Source organism: Gekko japonicus, unplaced genomic scaffold (assembly GCF_001447785.1).
Source record: "Gekko japonicus isolate JY-2015 unplaced genomic scaffold, Gekko_japonicus_V1.1 scaffold447, whole genome shotgun sequence".
Taxonomy (NCBI): Eukaryota; Metazoa; Chordata; class Lepidosauria; order Squamata; family Gekkonidae; genus Gekko; species Gekko japonicus.
The window spans coordinates 762,460-787,086 of NW_015166435.1; the positions used below are offsets into that span (position 1 = coordinate 762,460).

The 24,627-nt window shown below is 42.6% G+C and overlaps 1 protein-coding gene across 1 annotated transcript in view; it reads left to right on the top strand.

Annotated features, from left to right (window-relative positions):
* Window positions 1-24,627, top strand: part of LOC107111006 (neurexin-1) — a 736,478-nt gene that overhangs the window by 618,564 nt on the left and 93,287 nt on the right. Inside the window, exons 10-11 of the mRNA XM_015411887.1 lie at window positions 17,412-17,615; window positions 20,131-20,157. Coding sequence (XP_015267373.1) covers window positions 17,412-17,615; window positions 20,131-20,157 — 231 coding nt within the window. The remainder of the gene's footprint in view (window positions 1-17,411; window positions 17,616-20,130; window positions 20,158-24,627) is intronic.

The window sequence follows — 24,627 nt, forward strand, 5'->3', positions numbered from 1 at the left end:
AACAAACATAAGAAAACTAATCATTCATTTAAAAAAGAGATTAAAAGCAAACAAAAAGGAACTAGCAAATATTAAACACAAAACAGGTTGCATAATTCAAGCCCATTCTTCCTATATCACACTCCATCAAAAGCCTTTCTAAAAAAACAGTCTTATAGGACTTTCCAGAAGGAAAACCATTGCTGTTGTTGGTGTTTTTTTGCTATAGATAAGGTTCATAAACGGGCTGAGGCACATCTTAACTCCCCTAAGAGATCGAATGACCAGAAAAAGCTGTTGGGAGGAGTGTAGTTGCCACATGGGTTTTGTCCAGCTCTTGTTTTCATTTATTTATAACAATACCATAATGTTCTTTGAATCCCATGAATCCACCAGTGAGAAGCAGTGATGGCAGACCCCAAGATCTATCATTACTTGATGACAGCTTAGAAAGAATTCTAGGTCATAAGGGAGTTGGTTAGTGCTTATGTCAATGCAAAACATAACTTCATGCTCAAAATATTACTGAATGCCCCTTTTTAGCAAGTAAGAACATTGAAACAACTTTATTTATGTGTTAAGAAAACGTGATTAAAATGCACTTGGCTGTTTTGAAGAATAGGGATCATGACAGTTCTGTTCCGTTTTAGTAAGGCTATTTATAATTAAATATTATTACCATCATATTTATTGCATTTGGGTAATATTCCAAGGGAGAAGAATGTCCACGGTGTTACGTAGCAATTTATTTTCTAATTAACAGATTGGCCAAATAGCATGTGAGTATACTCTTAAATTCACAGTTAAAATAATACAAATGAAATCAAAACATAACAATTTCACATTTTAAACATTGATAACTTACATGCCCCCTTTTTATGCTAGCTATTGCTGTTCTTCTAAGGGAAGGCTTGCACTTTTTAAAAAAAGGACCATATTTAAGTATATTTACTAAAATATATATTATTAGTTATCTAAATACTCAGTAAGTTACAATACAAATGTAAACTTGGGTATTTTTACAGAAATAGACCATCTGTAAAAAAAAAAAAAAGCAGGCGTCATATCCTATTTCTAAAATCAAACTCAGGCTGTCTGATGAGATTCTCCCACCCCCCAAATACTTTCCTATAAAACCTTTGCAAAATTAAAAATAAAATATTTCTTTATGTACAAGGAACCCTAACATTCCTCAGGGACACATTTTAATGCACAAACAAAGCGTGAAAATTGAACCTACCACAAATACAGATGTAGCTAGGATAGTTCAAATGATTTTTCCCTGCCACAAGAAAAAAAGAAATAATGTTGCTCCCCCTCGCTGTATCTTATTGTATTTTGTTTTGGAGGGAAGTGCAAGAAACCTCTTTAACTAATTTACACACCTTTTGGGTGCTGGAGAACGGAGCAAAGGGTTGCAGCTGGGATACTGGAAGAGGGACACAGTTGTTCCCCTGCCCCATGCTCTGTTGTCTGTCTCAAAGATATCTAGTCCTGCAAAAACAAATCTCAATCTCTGCAGTTGCAGGACTCCCTTACCAGTACAATTGCCAATTGTGTGCATCTATATTTCAAAGGAACTGTGAGAGAATTCCTCCTTTGGTGAAACATTTGGAGAATGTTGAAGGGTGCCAAAAGAATAGCGAAGAATAATGGTGAAATTCCTCAGGGATATCCCACATATCCTTGGAATACTATTAGATTTTGTCTGTAGTCTTTAAGCACATTTGACGATTCCTCAGATGAAATATTATGCTTGTACGATGGCTTTTAGTTTAGTTGACTTTAACTAAATTATTCAGATTCATGGAAGGTAAGTCCAGCAATTTCTATTAGCCATGGTAACATTAAGGGAGAGGCTGTGGCTGAGTGGTAGAGCCTCTGCTTTCCATGCAGATGGTTTCAGGTTCAATCCCCAGCATCTCTAGTTAAGAGATCTGGCAGTAGGTGATGTGAAAGACCTCTGCCTGAGACTCTGGAGAGCCACTGCCAGGGCCGGCTCACTCACTAGGCGAACTAGGCGATCGCCAGAGGTCATTTCGGGGGGGAACGCGGGGGAACACAGTTCCCCCAGGTGAGGTGCAGGGGGCGGGGCGCATGACAAAGCCCCCGCCCCCTGCTTCCGGCCGCCCCGCTTCCAGCCCTCATTCAGCCAGGAGGAGGCAGGAGAAGAGGGAGGGTAAGTTGCTTCCTCCCCGCCTCTCCCCACCCCTGCCTGCCTGGGGCCAGGGAGGGCCTTGGCGGGGCTTCCTCGCACTCCCGCTGGCCTTGCAGGTCCACCGCCAGGCCCCTGATGTCAGGGGGTGTGGCATATGCTAATGAGTTATGCTAATGAGTTCCCCTAGCTCTTTTTCTACGAAATTACCCCTGGCGATCGCCTAGAGCGGGCTGGCCCTTAGGGGTGCCAAACTGCACCCGGCCCCATACTCTGGGAGTTTCTTGATTATTTGTATTTTTCATTCTTCCTAAAATGCATTTATTTTTTTAAATTGGTGGGTGCCCGGGGGGGGGGCGCCATAAGGGATCCTTGCCTGGGGTGCAAAATAAGCTGGGGCCGGCCCTGGCCACTGCCAGTCTAAGTAGACAATACTGATTTTGATGGACAAATGGTCTGATTCAGTATAAGGCAAGGTGTTCATGGTCATGGTCAGTATCCCTCTAAATGCCAGTGGCTGGGATCAACAACTTCATTGTGTAGCTCCTGGACTTCATTGTGTATCTCCTGGGTGCTTCTAGTTGGCCACTATATGAAACTGGATGCTGGACTAGATGGACCATTCATCTGATCCAGCTGCTCTTCGTTTCTTACATTAGATGTAAGCCTTTCAGATGCCCTCACCTGAACATGAAACAGCTATACATGGTAAGAATGAGAAGTGAACCTTAGTGCACTGTCCCTTGTCTTTTATGCCATGCATGAAACATTAATATATCTTAGGTATTAGAACATGAGGTCTCTCTGACTTTACATGATGACAGGACTTTTGTGTAAGCCTACCCTGAATTTCAGCCTCACCATGGATCTTGCGTAAGAAGTACTGCCACAGTACATGTGGTATCTATTACTAATTTGTATCTAAACAATCATCTCTATATATAAAAGAAAGTCCCCTCACCATAAAATCAACGCCCAGGCCAAACCCGTGGACCTACAAACACAAAATTCAGGGAGAGCACTCCTAGCATGGCATAGATGCTCACTAAGAAGGGAATTTTAGAAATTTGAACCCTAAGTGGGTCAAAAGGGGTAAAATGTGCTCCCCCATTGATTCCTATGTGGCTGCCAGGCTGCTGCCTCCTTGCACCCTCCACTCTCTGATTGGTCAGCTGCAGAGCTCAGTGTTCTGAGGTAAAAACAACAGTTACAGGAGACTGCAGAGAGCTAATGGCAGTTGAGGAAATGAGGACTGGCCAAAAGCACCTGTGAGGTGCAGTAATGCTGCTGGCCCAGCCTCTCTGATGGCTTCCAACACACTCTCCCCACCTCCTACACCTAACAGGCAGTTGTCTGTCAAGTGCAGCAACGGTTGGAGGGTGCTTAAAGCCACGAGGGACCCCACCCCAGCAGTAATGCCTTAGTGATCCTGCCAGCCCCACCTCCACAGTGGCTTCTAATACTCCTTCCCCCTCCCCTTCCTACACTGGACAGGCAGCTGCCTGTCAGGTGTAGGAGAGGAAGTGGGATGCTTGCAACTGCCAGGGAGGTTTGCTCAGAAGGATTGTCTTAGCCCTGCTGCTGGTCCAGCCTCCCTGATGGCTTTAAATACAGCCCCCCCAACACTAGACAGGTGGGTGTCTGTCAGGTGTAGGAGCAGGACCAGGGTACTTTAATCCATCAGGGATGCCACCCCAGCAGGATCACCTTATTGATTCTGCTGGCCCAGCCTCTCTGATGGCTTCCAACACACTCCCCCCACCTCCTACACCTAACAGGCAGTTATCTGTCAGGTGCAGCAGCAGTTGCAGGGTGCTTAAAGCCACGAGGGAGCCTGCCCCAGCAGTAACGCCTTAGTGATCCTGCCAGCTCCGCCTCCACAGTGGCTTCTAATACTCCTTCCCCCTCCCCTTCCTACACTGGACAGGCAGCTGCCTGTCAGGTGTAGGAGAGGAAGTGGGATGCTTGCAACTGCCAGGGAGGTTTGCTCAGAAGGATTGTCTTAGCCCTGCTGCTGGCCCAGCCTCCCTGATGTCTTTAAATACAGTCCCCCCCAACACCATACAGGTGGGTGTCTGTCAGGTGTAGGAGCAGGACCAGGGTACTTTAATCCATCAGGGATGCTGCCTCAGCAGGATCACCTTAGCGGTGCTACTGGCCCAGCTAAGCCACAATGGAAATTGAACTCACACTCACAATGGAAATTGAAAAGTACGCAGATGGACGAGTGATTCAGTTTAGCGTACTTCATTAGATCAAGAACAAGACAACTTAAGCCGGTTTGCAGGCCGGCTTATATTCCCCGTGAAACCGCCACCCGTAACATACACCCACTCTCCAATAGGTTATTTATAGTGGTCGAGAGTTTCATAGGTTCTCGGCCGGGAACCTAGCCCACTGATTGGCGCAGTCTAGGATCCACATAGTCCATTGTCTCTTTGAGCAAAGCTCGATGTTTGCGCTTAATCGCGTGGAGCCCAAGCTGGGCACGCGGTCTGAACTGGGTATATTACAGAAATATACTCCAAATTTGTAGAAAACTGGTTTCCTTTATTAGGTTATTTAATTTCCTCACAATGTGGGTTATAGAAAACTGGTTCATATTAACTTGTTTAATATCTGATTGCTGGGGTAGTGTTTTGAATATGTAGTTATGTCCCAGTTCTAAAATGTAACATAAATGAGAAGCATTTTTGTAAACAAAAAGAAAAGGGGGGTATGCCCTCCCCCCCAAATTAAATGCCCAGGCCAAACCCCTGCACCAAGAAACCCAAAATAAGGGGAGTGCATTTCTACCATGATGTCAACCCCCCCCCCCCATGAAGAGCTTTTTGAGAAACATGACCCCTGCTTCTTAAATGACAACTGCTTCTTGAATGGACAGTTCTATGTGGCCTGCTCCAGAGTGAGCTCATCAAGCAGCCTGGTGATCCTAGCACCTGAGGGCAGAACCACCAATGTGGTCTACAGAGAGGTCCTTCGGTAGAGGGGGGGGAAAGTACGTATGTCTCACTTCATTTCTTACACTACACTCTTCTCTGTTAGAATTCCTACAACAAATATCACATTTCAGATTTCACATCATCAGTATTATAACTGGATTTACGGAACTTAAATACCGTAGTGTATCAGACTAGTAGTTACATAAAGACATGACATCATCACATCTCCAAATTCCATTGCAGAATTGGTTCCATAGGACTGCAGTGAATGTTCTCATGCAAAGATTTTTAGCTCAAAGAAAGCACATTTCAACAATCTTTTCTCCTATTCCCCACCTTATTTTGCTCTTGATTAAGAGCTGTGCACTGTAGCTCCTTTGATACCATTAAAAAGAAATTGAGTTTCTTCCTGCTGGTTGCATAATCTTACCTAACATACAAATGGTAACGATGATGTCACAGCAACACTAAGTAGCCAGTCATATTTGCCTACCTGACCACTCATGTAACCAGTTCCAAGTGAGTACCATGCCTCTTGCTCTCACTCTGAAAAATCAGTCACTTTTGCCCTTATCTACACCATCCCCCCACCCTGGGAATAAAATAGAGTAGGATGGGTGCTTTTCATAGTGGATGAAAGCTTAGGTCAAAAGCCTTTTCCTCTTTTAAGTTTAAGAGTATAAAATGAAATCATATTCTTATATAGTGATTTCCAGTTTTGTATTCTAAAAGATCCCAGCCTTTGGCAGAAATTAAGTTATTTTGATGTCTCCAGATTGTTCTATTACTGATGGACTGCAGCTGGCAGAAGAGCCATGCTAGACTGTTAGATGAATTACAGAAGTCTTTGGTTAAATATGCATGGTGTACCACCCTGTGGCAAAATCCTGCTATTACATATTGGGAGCATCTTTTTCTTTAAAAAGAAAGAGAGAGAAACTTGCAGCTTTAAAAAATAAAAATATTTTCCCACATATCATAGTCATTGGAGAGACAAGACAAGTATATCAAAACCTGTCCTCCCCCAATTCCTGTATCTTTAAAAGCAAATTTTTCCAAAAGGATTTGTCATAAGCATTTTTGACAGACCATGGAATTCTTCCTTAGCTCGTGTCATTTGTCTGTTTTCATTAAGCATGGTTTGAAAATTTCCCCCAAATTTAATTTTCTGGAACATGGACCCTGATCTGCTGGGACTGATGGTAAAATGGTGCTCTCACAACGTTATCTGGCTGTTTGTCCTGCCAAAATGTGTGTGTGTGTGTTTAGTCAGTTTGTGGCATAGTGTAGGCTACCCTTGGGTCTCTGTATCTGGGGGAAATGGCTCTCAAAGCATTTCTCCTCCTTCCAGTAATAGTTGCAGTCCACATGGTCATGCGTTAATATGATTACAGCTTTTGGGATTCCAAAAGCACAGCAGAGCTTTCATACCACACAAAGTTATTATTGCTGCTATCCATATGTGGTTGCTGATAAACCATTCTATTTGCCAATAGACACAATATCATTATAATTGTTGCAAGCAGTTAAAAGGGGAGGGGTGTGTGTTCACTTTAGCAAACAAAGCAGCTTTACAAAAAGTGAAAATCATGTTGGTATGAATGACAAATCTGAGAATTCTAGAAGAACTGGCACCTGTCATTATTTCTCAAGCCATTGAAGGGGATCTACAATAGACACAGGCGAGCATTCCCTTTGTTTCTACCCTATTTCAGTCTTTGGACTATAGTAATAAATAGATGTATGTACATTAATTATAAGTTTTTCTCATCAAAATTAAAATAAGACTTCTGTGAAACTTTTGAACTCTTCCTCAGGACTGTAGTTGTTGACTATAGCTGGACTTATTTCAATGTGGGAACATAACAACCTATAAGATTCCCTTTTTGCACTTTATATGTTATGTCCTCTCCATATTTTTCATCATTCAGTTATACTGAATTAAATCCATCATTTAAGCTTATTAACATTTGGCAAAACATAAATACAATAGTGGACTTGGCTATTTTCAGTGCTTTTTACCACCTATTTACATAGCAGAGTGGGGAGTGAAAATGGCCTGGGAACAAGCCCAGCTGAGTGGCCCCTGTGGTACTAGAAGCCAACACTTCACAGGTCACTGAACTGTGTGTGGTGCCAATAGTGGTCATTGGCTCACTGTTTACCTCATCCCACAAAATGGCAGCCATGCAGGAGGAGACATTTGGTCAGCTAACACATATTACCAATGAAGGGTCTGAGCCAAGTGGCCCCGAGGTGGCAGCAGATTTGCTGGGATTTGGCCACCAATGACCCTCTAGGACAGTGACCCATCAGAGGATTTCCCTGTAACTTCAATGGCTCACCCACCCTTGCTATTTACTCTTCTTATAGTTGTTTTTTAAAAAAAAGCAGTTTGGAATACAATTCAGACATAGTTTAAAAAAACAAAAACAAAATACACTATTGTAGCATTATAGAACAGGGACACTATTATGCAAACATATAATGTAAGGACTAAGAACATAAGAAGAACCCTGCTAGATCAGACCAATGGTCCATGTAGTTGATCATTGTGTCTTACACAGTGGACAACCAGTTCCCCTGGAGGGCTAACGACAGGGCATAGAGGCCAAGGCCTTCCCCAGTGTAGCCTCCTGGCTCTGGGATTCAGAGGTTTAGTGCCTCTGAATGTGGAAAAATTCCCCTCAGTCACCATGGCTAGTGACCACTGATAGACTTATCCTCCATGAATCTATCAGATCCCTTTTTAAAGCTGTTTATTCCTGTGGCCATCACTACATCATCTGGCAGCAAATTTCACATTTTAATCACTCTCTGGGTAAAGTAGTATTTCCTTAATCACTCTCTGGGTAAAGTAGTATTTCCTTTTGTCCATCGTGAAACTACTGCCCATCAACTTCATTGGATGCCCTCAAGTTCTAGTATGTTGGGAGAGGAAGAAAAAATTCCCTTTGTCAACTCTCTCCACCCCATGAATACTTTTACAAACCTCTATCGTGTGTGTGTGTGTCCCCCCAGTTGTCTCTTTTCTATGCTGAAAAGTCCCAGACTCTTCAGCCTTTCCTCCTAGGGAAGGTGCTCCAACCCCCTAATCATCTTGGTTGCCCCCCTCTGTACATTTTCCAGCTCTGCAATGTCCTTTTGGAGATACAGTGACCAGTACTGTACACAGTATTTCAAATGTGGCTGCACCATAGATCTATTCAGGGACATTACAACATTAGCTGTTTTATTCTCAGTCTCTCTCCTAATAATCCCTAACATAGGCTGTGGTCACACGTAACAGAAGCCACACAAGTGAGACGGAAAACAGCCGGAGTTTCCTGGCGCGATCTCACCAGCACATCTGGGAAGCGTAGCACTCCCGTGGCTCAATCGAGGCTTCCAGCCGAAACTGCGTGGCAAAAAACTAGTACCTTGGAGGTACTAGTTTCCGGAAACTGCGGGGCAAGGGCGGGCGTCTGATCGCGTTTCCAGTGGCACACGGCGGCTGCCCATGTCCCCTTGCAAATAAGGTGTTTTTTTTGTCCAAGTCTCTGTGGATGCGCATGCGCACCCAACGGAGCATGCACATTTGTCATGTACACAAAAATAAAAAACAGTTTGCCGCGGCACGCGCTTCTTCGTTGCGCGCCAGCTTGTCCTGTGATCAGCACCTCTCCCTTGCCATGGAACCTCCACGGTACCTCCACAGGACCTCCACAGGAGGTCTGATCGCGTAACTGCGCAGTAGTTTGCCCCAGGGCAAACAGCCACACTTCTCCTCTGCAGTTTCCTGCCCGTGTGACCGGGGCCATAGAGTGCCTTTTTCACCACTGCAGCACACTGGGTTGACACTTTCACTGAGGTATCCACTACAACCCCAAGATCTTTTTTCCCTCTCAGTCTTGGCAAGTTCAGACCCTATTAGTATATACTTGAAGCTGGGGATTTTTTGACCCATTGTGCATCACCTTAATTTCCAGTGGGTTTCACAGATTCCTGACACCTTATTTGGGCACTTTTCATTTAAACTGTCACAGAGGTATAACTGAAATACAACATTATTTAGTTGCTGCATCAACATCAAGATATTTTTGTTTTACTAAATAAGTTTTCATCATACCACAGTCATCCTATGCCTTGGATGAATAGGGTTCTCATTTGGTTTTTGGCTCTTTCTGTACTCTCGCTGGCCAGCTTAGAACTTCAGAGGTGCTCCTGGACCTCACCTTGCTCCTTGAGCAACATCAACAATGTCCAGGATGGCATTTTGTCCACCTTGGCTGTTACTCTGGAAAGCAAAAGACCCATCCACACTTTCGTTTAACTCCTAGTATCGGCCAGTATGTATTTACTGTTTTGTGTAGTGGTTAAGTGCATGGACTGTAATCTGGGAGAACCGGGTTTGATTCCCCACTCCTCCAATTGTACCTGGCTGGATGACCTTGGGCAAGCCGTAGTTCTGATAAGAGCTGTTCCTGAAAAAGAACAGTTTATTTCAAGAGCTCTCTCAGCCCCACCTACCTCACAGGGTGTCTGTTGTGGGGAGGGGAAGGGAAAGGAGTTTGTAAGCCACTCTGAGACACCTTTGGGTAGTGAAGGGCGGGGTATAAATCCAATCTCTTCTTCTACTACTACTTGGGCTGCCCTTGAAGCCCATTCCAAAACTTCAGCTGTTATATGCTGGGAGAAGGAAACATCTCCCGATAACTTTTGTAACACTCGCATTAGTTGGCAAGTTGCTTCCAGGGCAAATTTGAGGTGCCAAGTGTTACTCTCTCCTACATGAACAGGTATGCAACAAGTACCTATGTTAGCCCTCCTTCTCCTTCATAGTCCTGTGAATTTTTCTCCCCCCCCCCCAATTCAATGCAATGTGGTTTGTTTTTCCTCAGGTATCCAAGTGTTTTTAGAATTGTGTTTTTCCATTTCTTTTGTTTAACGGTTTTGAGAGGGTTTTTCAAACCCTGAATATGTGGGATCGAACCAGGGAACTTGCTCAATTGTTGCTCAACCCAGGAGTTTGCTAAGCTGTGGAGGTTGTGAGATCCATGTGCAGCGGCCTCAGTCAGTCCCTGTGAACACAATGTCTGCCAGGAAGCTTGTGGTGCTGATGGGAGGGACCTCTGCCATAGCTAACATTGCCACTACAGATTCTCTCCCTAAAGAAGCTGTTACACAAGCCTTGCTTTTGAAGCCCTTCATGGCCTGTGACCCCCATCTTTCAGAAACTGCCTACTCCAGCATCACAGCAGGAGAGAGCTCTTGTGGCAAGGAACAGGGCATTTACCACAGTGATTCTGACTTTGTGGAATGACTCCTCCATGGAGGCCAAAAGGAGTATCGCTCTCCGTAAAATTAAGTAGATATGTAAGCAAAGTTGTTGCAGCTTTTTGGAGAAGGTGCGAATCCAGAGCATTTCCAAAAAGCCAACAGTTGTCAAGCAGACAGGGAGTGGTGGATGTGTTGTTAGAGTTGCCAGCCCCAGGGTCCAGGTGGGGGTTCCCCCGCTTTTCGGGGCTCCAATCTGCCCCCGGCCCACTGAAGCCCTTTAAATCTGGCAGGAGGAGAGGGAGAGGGATGGCCGGGTGGGGGGTACGGCTTTGGGGGGGCTTTGGGGCATCCCTGCCCATCCCCAGAACACCCCCAAATCCCCCTGCCGGAGCAACAAACAGACCTGACAACCCTATGTGTAGTACTGCTGTATAGGTCACATTCTTTTTTTATGACTTGTTTAGCAGATGAATTTTTACAAGATTGTCATTTAAATGGTGCTATACCTTTCATTAGTAATATTGTTCTGTGGTTTGCTTTTGCTGGAAGCCTCCTCAAGGATTTTTATTTTAGCTTGCTTGTTTTAAATAAACAGATATCCCCTGCATTAATTTTTTATTATTATTGAGGCTTCCAACTTAAAAGCAAAACCAACTGGAGTGAGAGGCGAGGCGTTGAACATCACTGAGCAATCAGACCCCTATATTTTAATATAACACATGGATCATAAAGTGGCACCCATCGTGGACAGAAAGTTGTTTGTATTTTTACTCTTCTTTGGGTTCTTTTGAGACCCCAAATGCATTGGAGATATTGACAAGTTAATTGACATAGAAGCTGCAGTGCTCCGTGTTTATTCTGCCACTGTAAGCTGTGGCTGCTTACGCCTAAAGTATAAACATCAGGATAATCACTGGATGGGTTTTATTTGTTTATGGGAGCTCTAGCAGATGGCAGGACAGATGCCATGGCAATATAATTTGGCTTTTCTCTCTGATTTTTATTGGGCCTTGCAGCACATGATTGCCTCTTGGCAATGCCTTTTGCAGGTGTGCATTTTTTGACAGCATAACAACAACAAAAGAACAATATGCAAGGTAAAATGTATCAACAGAAATTATACGGAAGAGGCAAAGATGCCAGGATGCGGGATTATGCAAACTTGGCCCACAGATGACTCCACGTGTCAGCGTTTCCTATGTTACAGTATCTGTGAGTTGACAGAGGCTGTCACATTTCTTCCATCTTCCATTCCTGTAACGCAAACTCCAAAACCTATATTAAGTAGGGCTGGCAACTGTTCTATAGATTGGGGAGGGGGGGGGAGTTAATTAATCATTTTGTCATTTAACTGATTCATTGTGTTTTAATTAACTGATTATATTTAAATGTATCTGCATATTAATGAAAACCTCCAGCATGTTCATTTTGGGGGATACTGAAGTTAGTGTGAGCTAAATGAAGACAGAGCTAGTATAGCATAGTGACTAGGGCTCTCAGCTGTGTATCGCAAAGGTCCAGGTATGAATCTCTCTTCTACTGTACACTCACTGAGTGGCATCAGACAAGCTGTTTTGTTGTTGTTTTTAGCCTCAGGCACCCATCTCCACTGAGAGATAATAAAAATGCTGAACTACTTTATAGGTTTTGATTATAGAGGTAACATATATGAAAATGCTTTGGATGTGCTAAAGTGGTATGAGTATTGATGAATGAAAGCAACATCAGTGAATCAATGAACGAAAGCAACATCTCACTATTAGGAGAGATCACTAGATAGTACATTTCCATATGCTAATATAGTAACACACGGGAATAAAACAGCCCCACAAGAAATTAGAACCTTAAACAATTCAAGTTTGACCTCACTAGTGAAAACTGACCCTTGCTGTTTTCAAACTATTTTATTTGTTTGTTTGTTTGTTTGTTTGTTCAATTTATAGCCCGCCGAGGCAGGCTCAGGGTGGCTTACATGAAAGATAAAACACACAAATAACAATTGTGACAATCATAAAACCATCCAAAAACAATTCAATATATAAAACAATTCAATATCATAAAGTGCTAGACTGTAACCCTAGGTAGGGTGAACACAATTTATGTATTTGTACATTCATTAATTCATTTATAAATTATTTGTATCTAGCCTTTCACCCCAAATGGGACCAATGGGACCCAGAGCAGTTCACACACACAAACATGCCCGTGTGCACGCACACACATGCAACAGTACAAAATCAAATCAACAGGAGAAGGGAAATGGGAAGGCTGTATGAATGAAGAGCAGACCAATCACATCTTACCAACCATGTATGGTGACCTGCCAGGTCTTTGATGATAATCTACCCATAGCCCAGGCAGTAAAAACAACATAATCAACAACAAGAGCCCCTGATGCACTTTCATAAATGGCTGCTAGACTGTGTTTGGCTTGGTGGGTCACAAGTTGTGCAGATTCAAAGTGTAACGGCATACAGAGGATGATAGATGGGGCACAGCTCAGTGAGCGACATCTGCTTTGCTTGCAAAAAGTCCCAGTTTCAGTCCCCGACACCACCAGTAAAAAAGGTCAGGTTGTAGCTGATGTGAAAGACCACTGCCTGAGATCCTGGAGAGTTGCTGCTGGTCGACATAGACAATACTGACCTGATTGGCCAATGGTCTAATTCAGGATAAGGGAGTTTCATGTGTGGATTTTAATAAGTTTGCCCATTTGTTTTTTGCGATTCACATTCCACTGAATGGCCTCCTACAACTGGTATGAGCCTTCCCATAACTGTAATGTCATGATGACCCCCCCATACACACTAACATTTGCCCTCCAGTAGTGTTTTAATAAAACCATTTTCTTCCTTTACATGTTGCATTCCCAGTGCAGAAATGATAGTAAAGCTATTATTCCCTGCCCTAGAGGCTGTGACTGCTTAATGAGCAGCATATTATTAAACATTTATTCCAGTTGTTTGGAGCATAAACTTCTGCTCCACTGGCATTTAGCTCACCAGTCTCTTTGGAGTAGGGAACAAGGGGAGGGGAGCTTGTAATGCAGATTCTCTAAAATGACTGTTGTTCCATAGATTGAATACCCAATCATAGGAACTGCTTTGCCAGCAAATAAGTGTTTAGGACTGAGTTCAAGGATTATACCAGCAAAACATTGTGCCAAGTATATGGTGTTGCTTCTGTGCTGATGCTCAGTCCAGGCCATTACACTCATGCTGCATTGTGGATCAACATTGCTGTCCTACCATTATCAGACTACTGTGAAAGTTGGCATGGTGCTGTATTGGTGTGTGCACAAATAGGAATCTGGATCCCAGTTTCTTTGGTCTCCCCAATAAGAAGTGCCATACCATGTGTGTGTGTGTGTGTGTGTGTGTGTGTGTGTATATATATAATTTATTTAATTGCATTTATATCCCGCCCTCCCCGCATGCGGGCTCAGGGCGGCTTACAAGACATAGGTGTAATACAACACCACAGTTACACAATTAAGGCACACAGTGCAATAAAATACAGTTAAAACAATTCAAAACAATTAATTACAGTGGGAAACTCCCAAAAATCTACCGCGGCTAACATACTCGCTCCCTATTGTACATCACATTGAGTCAAAGAGGGGGATGCTATGGCCCCGATGTTCAAATGGCCAGTCAGCCTAACCCAGCGGTACTGCTTTGCAGTCGCCCATTGGTGGTAGTGGCAGTGGTGGCTCCTACTCAAAAGCCTGGCGGAAGAGCTCCGTCTTACAGGCCCTGCGGAACTGTAACAGGTCCCACAGGGCCCTGATCTCCTCCGGGAGCTTGTTCCACCAGATAGGAGCCGCCACCAAAAAAGACCTGGCCCTTGTGGCAGCAAGCCTGGCCTCTTTAGGGCCCGGGGTCACTAAGCGGTATTGTGACCCCGACCGAAGTGCTCTTTGGGGCCTATGTGGGGAAAGGCGGTCCCTCAGGTATGCCGGACCCTGGCCATATACACACACACACACACACACACACACACACACAGAGAGAGAGAGAGAGTCATGTTTAGTAATTTGTTTGCATTTAGAAGCCCTGTACAACCCAAGGACCTTGAGCAGCTTACTTAGCTTGTACATAATCCATTTCTGGCAACTCTCTTCCTTCTACACCGCACTGAGCCTCAGGCCCGCACCACTTCTGTGACCCACCAAATACAGTGCAGCCCACTAGCCAAGTACAACTGTTCCTTATGTTTGTTTGTGAGAGGGGAGAAGAGGAGGAAGGGGAAAAGTCAGAAGGGGAAAAGGGTTCTATCCTGCCTCTCTGCCAAGCTAACTGTGGAGCCTTCCACCAGAGGAAGAGTCTTCTCTGGCGAAGGAAGAGGGGATGGGCTCCACAGCTGTTAAAGTAGAGTGGTAGGATTCTTTTCCAGTACTTTTATTTCGTTGACCCTTTCTTTTTCTCATATATTTAGGAAATAATGAGGCAGATTATTTTTTCTCTAGTGTAAGGGCCCCTTAAGTTAAAGAAAGGCTCCTTAGGCTGGAAGAAAAAATGGGGGGGGGGGGAAATGCCTTGTTTTAATTGAGAAGATGGGCAGCTGACACTTTTCATGGTGTGGTGGAACAGCCCTCTTCCAACTTGCCCTTTGAGGATCTAGGTACCAGTGGCTGCCCAAGGTCTCTGCCTGGCATGCACCACCCACCTGGCTTTCCCAACCCAGGGAGAGACTTTTCTCTCTGTCCTTCAGTTCAACCTCTGCCATCACCTAGCCTTTGTAGAAACTACCCTCTGAGAGGACTAGAGCTCCCAGCTTTCCTTCCTTGCATTACCATTTTAAGACCTCACCTTGTGCTTGTGTCTCCCACTAACCCAGCATCAGGTTACCATGGGGACAATTTACTGCACTTGTGCAGCACTGGGGTAGTGACAACTTGCCAGCTGACTGCCTCTCCCTTTCTCCTGGTGCTCATTTTAAAATAGCATGTCCAAAATGATGGAGGTCTCAGTGGGACAGAAAACAGTTACCAGCATTCAAAGTGATAATAAATTTAGTAAAAAGAAAATGGCCACATGCATAGTCTCAGCACAACAGGAGATAGAGCAAGGGATCCAAAAGAAAAGTATAAAAACTGAATTCCTCTGTCCTTCCCATTGTATATGCTCTAGCTGATGTTACCCCAAGGTAGGGTCCTTAACTTAAAAGTTACAGTGGTTCTAAAGAGTCTCCGTTACCTTGGAGCCTCTACCAGGGCTCCCAAGTACTTACCTTAATTCGGCGGGGGATGTATTGTTCTTCGCGGGACCATTCCCGCAGGAAAAACACAGGCGCTGCACTATTCCATCACCCAGACGTGACGTAGGCATGTAGCCGGGCGACGGAATAGTGCAGCGCCTGTGTTCCAAGCAAGAATCTTCCGACGGGGAAGATTGTGTCCCCCACGGGATCGTAGATAGGTACTTGGGAACCCTAGCCTCTGCCCTGGTCTGCAGTCTTCCACATAGAAATGGCTGCCTTCAGCAGGCCCCAGCTGAAAGCTCTGTCTGCTTTAATAGAATCCACAGAAAAGGAGATCTTCTTCCTTATGCCAAGGTGTTTTAATATCCCCCAGGACAGGTTAGGTCAAAGAAGCTTTTCCTCAAGTCTCCAGGAAACAACTTCTGTAGGATTTTCAACCTCCAGACTCTGTTCTTGGCTACGTGTCTGGGTGGAATTGCAGAAAGTGTGAGCTGACCACTTCATTGTATCTGGATAGGCCTGCCATTTGTATTTCTAAAGACTGGTTGGGTGCAGCTGGAAAACAGTTGACCCACACACACACACACACGCCTCTCCTGTTCTCTGCTAATGGGGGGGATAAAAAAGGTATAGGTTTTGTATACTCCAAACCTCCAAATATGTATTTCTCCACACATGGAATGGAAGTAAGTAACATCACCTAATAAATAACATCCCATTACATCTCTGCGGTGGCTCAAGTGGTTAAGACGCTGAACTGCAGGCTGTGGAAGGTCAGTAGTTCAGCAGTTCGAGACCTGGGTTGCCGCATGACGGAGTGAGCTCCCGTCTCTAGTTCTAGCTCCTGCCAATCTAGCAGTTTGAAAGCAAGAAATTGCAAGTAGATAAATAGGTACCACTTAGGTGGGAAGGTGTTCCGTGCGCCTTGGTGTTTAGTCATGCCGGCCACATGACCACGGAAACGTCTTCGGACAGCGCTGGCTCTTCGGCTTTGAAAAGGAGATGAGCACCGCAACCCTAGAGTCGGACTCGACTGGCTTTCGAGCAAGGGAACCTTCACCTTTACTTTACATCTCTATTAAAATGTCATTTTTCTTCAAGCTTCTTGGCAATCCTGTGGAGGAAGCGCCTTAGAGGAAGGTTGGATCCACATCACTCTTGCTCTGTATGAAACACCATAAGCCCAGTTGCACAAAAACTTGCTTGTCACTGCACGCCCCTTCCCCACGTACAAAATGTGTCCAGCTGTGTGTTGGATGGACAGGGCAAGGTAGGGAGTTGCATTTAGCAGTGCAGACCTGTTGCAATCAATCACATAGAGTCACAACACTTGTGCTTTCAGTTTTAAAATAATGAACATAAACACCGGCAATAGTGTTACATCACTTCCCAGAAAAAACTGTAAGTGATGTCACACCACTTGAACTGTCATAAACTCTATGGTAAAACCATGGCTTTCCTCGCAATTCCTAGAGCAGAATGACAGCATTTCTGGATTTTCCCTAGAAGTGATGTAATCATAGAATCATAAAGTTGGAATGGGCCATATAGGCTATCTAGTCCAAAACCTTGCTCAATGCAGGATCAGCCCTAGAGCATCCCTGACAAGTGTATAGAAACTTACTGCCATCATGCCAATAAGGATTTTGTTTTCTCCCACTGACCACCAGAGTGCCAGTGGGCAACTGGAGCTGAAGGTGGGAAATCAGATGAAAGGCCGATACCTGAAACTTTTGAAAGGTATTGCCATTCTGCAGCCCCAGTTCAACAACACATTCTGATGTGGGTCTTGCATTCACTCTGCACCCTTTGACGTGTAAAAGTCAACACGTGTGTCCCTCTTCTAATACTTCTTTCTGCTTGTATGTTTTCAGAGGCAACAGTTCTGAGCTATGATGGAAGCATGTTTATGAAAATACAACTCCCCGTGGTGATGCACACTGAAGCAGAAGATGTGTCATTACGGTTCAGGTCTCAGCGGGCTTATGGCATTTTAATGGCCACGACTTCTAGGGAATCTGCTGACACGCTGCGTTTAGAGCTGGATGCAGGACGAGTTAAGCTAACAGTCAACCTAGGTAACATCCCCCCCATCCCTACCCTAAAATTAACATCTTGGCCATTCCTCTTTATCTTTGCCTGCAAACATCTATTCAACGGCCTGTTTGCCACTGACAAATAAAGTGACATATATATGTAACCTGTGTGCATATATATGTATGTGCATTATATATATTTAAAAGTCCATAACTTATTATTTTTAAAAAATCTTTATTCTCCACCATAACACACCACAATTAATTTTAAACTGTGGGTTGTTATAATAAGAGAAGACCAGAATGTCAGGGGCGTTAATTCATAATTGTGCATAACTCTCAAATAACCAAGGGGATTTCAGTTGTGAACATTTCCACGTGCTTTTTGGAAACAGATATATTTTCCTGTTCAATGGCTCCTTGTGCACATGGGAGGACAAACATGCATGTGTAATCTCTGTTTTAATGCTGGGAAAGTTCTGCCTGTGTCTCTATGTTGTAGGTGCAAACTGCTCCCAACTACGAAATTGGTGCCGAAACTGTTGCCCAGCGGAGCTTCATGTCTAGATTGGAGTATTGGATTAGGTTCTAGGGGAGTCTGCCCAGATAATACTCTGGCAGCTGAGTACAAAAAACCTGCTCATCTGAGGAGCCTAATCACATAAGCAGAGTGAATTCAGAATGTGTGTGTGTGAGACAGAGAGAGTAGGTTGTTCATATGAGCACTGTTTTTTGCTTAGTGTGATTGCTGGTGTGTCATTAGAACAAACTGTGAATATTAAAACTGATAACTTCTCCGTCTCTTTATAATACTTCATTTTAGCTTAGCGTGCAAAATATGCATATGCAAAATTTTATAACAATTACAAGTCGAAATTGTCTCTTATTTACTTTGGTCTTCTCTTTATAGCAGCCTGGCATTATACGCAATCAAATCCATCCCCCCCTCTCTCTGCCCCCGCTCTTCTCTTTCTTCTTCTCCCTTTCTTTCTTCTTTTCCTTTATTTTTAATGCACAAACTTCATAGTGATTTTTTGTGTGTCACAAATAACACAACCCTTCAATGCCCAAAGACTGCGGCCCTCGGCAAACAGCCATGTGAACACAAACAACATAAGCTCTTCTACAGAAATAAAATCATGCTTTCCTAGGTTTTCACAACAATTACAAATGATCAGGGTTGGTTTTCATGGAGGTACCTAATGCAGGTTTACCAGAACAACTTCCTTCTTGCTTTATTTTCAGGACCTTTTGTATACCACATTCAAAACTAGTTATGAGGTAATTTCACTTTTAAATTGCAACAACAACAACAACAAAGTAGTAGGCTAGATTAATATATTTAACATCATTTTTTGATGAAAGCAAGGTCAATGAATTTGGATGATGTTAATTAGATTTTGGAGTTGGGAATTCATGCATATATCAAATAAGGAACTTCCAATCTTCTTGTGCTTCACAGAGAGCCCTCTAGTGAAAATTTAGAATAATTGCAATCAGATGCATTGTTTCAACAGACAAAGGCTGTGTTGTGGTGGGCAAGAGAGGGGGCTCTTGCAAGAAAGCTTTCTGTAGAATGAGGCATGTAGGTGATGTTCCCTGGCTGTTTGCTACCACTTTTCTGATGCGGTTGACGACACATGACAAACTCAGCTACATGGAAACATAATCTAGGTTCTATTTTTTTAATATATATATATATAATTATGTGTGTGTGTGTATATATATTATTGGTGATCTTCAAATGAATGTAATAGAGGAATAACTGAAAATACACATAATTTGAACATCAACTTTTAATTTGCCCAGATAAAACATAATACAAGGCAGTCTCTTTTTCTAAATACCACAGGCATTAAAGACATACTTCGCTCTTTTATTAGAAATCAAATTAATTATGACAGTGAAAAAATATAGCTCTTACTGAAGGGAAAGCATAAAAAAGAGCCATAGTCACGATTCCCTATAATTTCCAATTAAAAGAAACATTTCTAGATGTAACAGTGGAATCACTGTCCTGATGTTTATTCAATGCTTGAAGCTGGGCTAAGAACATTGTAGACATTGGGAGATAATTTAAAGTATGGTAGTTGGGGATATTTGTACATATTTACAATTGTATCTGCCTTTGAGGCATTAACTGGTCCAGAACATGTGGTTTTTGGCTTGGTTTGCTCTATTCCCCATTGTGACGGAGCACTTTTGAATTCAAATGAAGATCAGTCTGTTCTTTCATACATGGGGGAGAAAGTGGCAGCCGACTAAAATCCAGCATCTGGAACAGTTTCCCACAATCTTTTTTCTCCACTTAGATTTGTCACCATGTAGCTTTGTTTGAAATTGGCCATATTTTTTTTACCCTATACTATCACTTCTATTTATAAAGTTTTATCACCATATATCTGCGTTATACGGCAATACGGAAAGAATAATAACACACAGTGGCCATGTTTGCATGTGTCTGTCCCCGGAAGGGTGGACTGTGATTTTATTGGATGTCTGCAGCTATTACTTTGAAGGATAAATTTTCATTTCTCATCTATTCTTCCCCATCTAGACTGTATCAGGATTAACTGTAATTCCAGTAAGTGCCAATTCAAAATTTTTAAACTTATTATTCCTCCATTATGCAATATTTTGCAAACTGTAGATTAAAACGTTGTGTGTACCATTGTTCCATAGTTAATTACTTGCATTTTGAAAGGACACAGCTAACTACATGTTTGTGAAAAGAAATCCTCACACATGTCCTGTATTTCACATAAAACAAAGGTTGAAGCAAATTCAGTAAAACATTTCAGGAATTTCTGCAGGAAGCCTAAAGACTAAAGAGGTCTATCAAGGAAAAAGAAGGAGGGCAGCACCAGTCTTCAGGCCAATGTGATTTAAGTTGGGCTGCCAGGTCCCCTCTGGTCACAGGTAGGGATGGGGGGGGCGGTTTTTGCCAGATTGAGGCCTGGAAATTCCTGGAGATATGTAGATGGAGCCTGGGGAGGACAGGGACCTACCTTGTTGGGCTACAATGCCATGGAGTCCAACCTCTAACACATCTGTTTTCTCCAGTGGAACTAATCTCTGTAGTCTGGATATGAGCTGTAATTCTGGGGGATCACCAGGTCTCACCTGGAAGCTGGCATCCCTAGATTTAAGTAGAACATACACTTCATCCTTTGTGTCTCCTGGTCATGGTTCTCTTTTCATTCTCCTTTTATTTGTTCATTCTGTGACCATTGTTTTTGACAATGTGTATACTGTACATGTAACATTTTAGCTGTGATAATATTGGGAAATGCTTTTATTTTCATTTATTTCTTTTCTCCCCACTGGAAATCCAAAGTGACTTCCAACAATTTCCCCTGTCGATTTTATTGTCACTGTAAAGTAGGTTAGGCTGAGAGTGTGTGACTGGTCCAAGGTCACCCAGCAAGTTTCCATGGCACAGTGGGGATTCAAACCTGGGTCTGAAAGATCATAGTCCGACACGCAACCCACTATATCATGCTGGCTCTCTAGCACTTCTGTTTGTCTCACTATACCATCCTCAACATGCACACATGTTGCAGTAGTCAAAGACCCAGATATAAGAACCCATAAAATACACTCTCAAATTCGTACATCCCTTTTATTTATTTAGAATACTTTTATCCTTTCCCTTAAAAAAAAAGAAAGAAAGAAAGAACCCTCTTGTTGAACTCCGTCCCACTGTCTCAGTATATGCCAGTATTCTCATGCCTTGTTATTGTGGATTATGTTATCTCTTGCATCTGGGGACACTGGTATGTTCATAGGGCTCTTCCATTCATTTTGTACCCAGAGATGCTCCACTTGCACCTGGGACATTACACCATTCATTGAAAATGATGGGGAAACCATAACACAAATGAATATCCATGTGTGCTTCAGAGCTTTAAGGAGGGGTGTTTTTTTATCATGACCACCACATACTGTTTTCCTGTTTATTGTTTTATTAGAGTCATTCTTCCAAACTAAGAGAGCCATTTATTCCCTACTGAAAATAAATATTGCTAAGTGCATGTTGCTAAGGGAGCACTGTAGGGATATAAAGAGGTATTCATTCAAGAACACTTTTATGGCCTATGAGGTGTGATGGTTTCTTTTGCACACTGATCATTAAAGATCTTGTAGACTAAATGATTTATTAGTGTATGTCATGCATCATGAACTGATGATAACTTTTCAACCTTTTTGATATTATTCGGATTAAGATGCTATGTTCTGAAAGAGGATGATGGACTGTGATTTTATATTGAGTCTTTGGAGCTCTCAGATTTTCCATTGTAAGTACAAGAGATTCTAGTTTCATTTGGGGCAGTGTGGGGGTATTTTAAAGAAAGTCATGCATAACGTATTGGACTAAATGGATATACACCAGTATTACACCAAATAACGTATGTTCAACTGAAGCAAAATTAAGCCCTTTAACACCCACTCAATTCACTATAGCCCCCCCCCAGTTCAATGGCAGAGATTTCAGCAGACTCTGTTATTTTCTGTAATCATCTTCAATTATATTGAGCATGAGTGATTAACTTTGGCTAGACCATCCTTTGGATTTCCATGTACTAAATGATATTACTGTTCAGTCTGGGTTCATTTCAACAGTTATTTACTAGATTTGGTAAGGGAGAGTGCTTGATGGATTACTGCCAAAGCACTCTTCTCAAAGCACAGCTTGTTTGGGCTTTTTTGCTTCCAGAATACTCTAAATCTGAAACTAATTATAAGAAAGTCAGTGATGCAAGTGTGCCACACATTCTGTTGACTCCTTATAGCAGACTAATCTTTAAATTATAGGTTTCACAGCATGTGTTACTAAAATTCTTTGTAACAGAATTTTCAAATCCTAAACTGCAGTTAAATTTCAAACAATTACATAAATTATATTTTAAACAGGTATTTAAACCTTTTTCAAGGGATATAATTATCACGTCTTTAAATGATAATATACTAAGATTATAGTACATTCAACTAAAACCAAAGTTGCTTCCAGTTGTTAAAAATTGCATCAAGGTCATGGTCATTTGTAGGAGAAAAGTATGGAACGCGCCATTTGTTCACTGCCAGTGGGCCTCTGCATTCACCCATTGATGACCTTCATTAATGTTGAAAAGTATGTTTGTTCTCTGGAGCCAGTTGCAGATTGTAACATATATCTTTGGTTCCTGATGTACCATCCTATAGTTTGGGCAAAAAGAAGCTTGGAAGTAATCTGCAAACATACTTAATATGTTTGCTTTTGTATAGGATTGAAACAGATGTGAGCGCAGTCCCAGTAATGGGCTTGCTTTATGTAACCATTCCCAATTAGTCCCATCATGAGTAGATGCACCATGTGAGGAGATCCCATGTAGTTTTAGCATACCAGTAATGAGTGGTTTAAGTGGGTATGCAATCAGTAAGTTAGTTCAACATGTGAATATGCCATCTCACATGATTATAGTATGTGTAATTCTTGCTCATGGCTTCCATTACTGCTGCACTAATTTGGCTCCAAGGTAGAGCTGATGCATCAATAAGCATTCCATGAAATGTTATAATTGGGAGACAAGTTTGAAATAAGTTGGAAGAATTGCCTCGCATAAAGGAAGCAGATGAAACAGCATTACTTTACTGCTCTGATCTCTCCATGCCAGTCTTTGATTTCAGACTTTTTTGTTGCAGTTTCTTTCCATCGCTAAGAAGAGATTCTTTCTAAACTAGAACCAAAATGAATCTTTACAAATATGTGTGTGGGGGGGGGGGAGTCCTGATTGAAATTTCTGTTTTCACTAATCAAATCTGGAATGTAACATTTTGAATCCAAACTCCAAATTGCCTTTTGAATACAACATTTTACCAAAAGAGGCATACTTATGAGATTTATCGTTGTCGACATCAGTGGATTATTTTGATATTGCCAGACATCAGATAATAAAAAAGAAGTATAAAAATAGGGTAAAAGTGTTGTTATCTAGCACTCATGGGGCATGGGGACAGGCAGTTAAGCAAATATATTGGACACCCAAGCTTGTTGCTCAGCCCTGTCCCCTGCCCAGATGAATTCTCAGCAATCAAACTCCACACCTTTGGGAATGCCATGATGATGCCTTATGCAGTGGTTAGACAAGCTGGACAGCTACCCGTGAGAGCTGGCTCCTGACAGCTCAAGGCAGGCTGAGGTGGAAGAATTTCAGCACCTGAGGATGATGTCAGCTGGCAGCATTGGCTGTCAGACATCCAGCAATAATGAGAGTCATCAAGCTGGCTTGCTGGAGAGGTGGGAGTGGGGTGCATGCACACCCTAAGATACTGGGTAGCCAAGGGGAAGGAGTCTGCCATCTAGGTGATGCCAGTTAACTGACCATTCAGGATAATCAATGCTGGATAAGTACTACTGCATTGTAACGATAAAATGTTGCCAGATAAACATTACTTTACATGTAAAAATTAAAACAACAACAAAATAAATAGTGAAATCCAGTATAAAATGATACTATTTAAATATTCAGTGACTGTTCCATAATAATATCTGCAGAATATTTGAGATCAAAATTCACAGAGGAGAATTTCAAAGTTCATTGAGATCACATGAAGCTTCCTTATACTGAATCAGACCATTGGGCCATCAAGGTGAGTCTTGGCTACTCAGACTGGCAGTGGATCTCCAGGGTCTCAGGCACAGGTCCTTTCACATCACCTGCTACCTGGTCCTTTTAACTGAGGGTGCCGGGAAATGAACCTGGGACCTTCTGTATACTAAGCAGATGCTCTACAACACTGAGCCACGGCCCCTCCCCACTATAAGAACCACTATAAACTTCCACTATGAAAGGAGAATTTGCTTGTGTATTGTGTATCGTTATTTTTATTAAGCACCGGAATATTTGCAGATCTGCAGCTTCAAGAGCTGAGTATCACTCAAATATCAACAGAAGGGCAAATTAGTATTATACAAAGGACTAGACCAGAGTTGTCATGCAAATACTACAGGAGGAGATAGGGGAGTAGCCATTGCTTATTCAATGAAGCTTATATTATGGTAATTTCTGCAGTG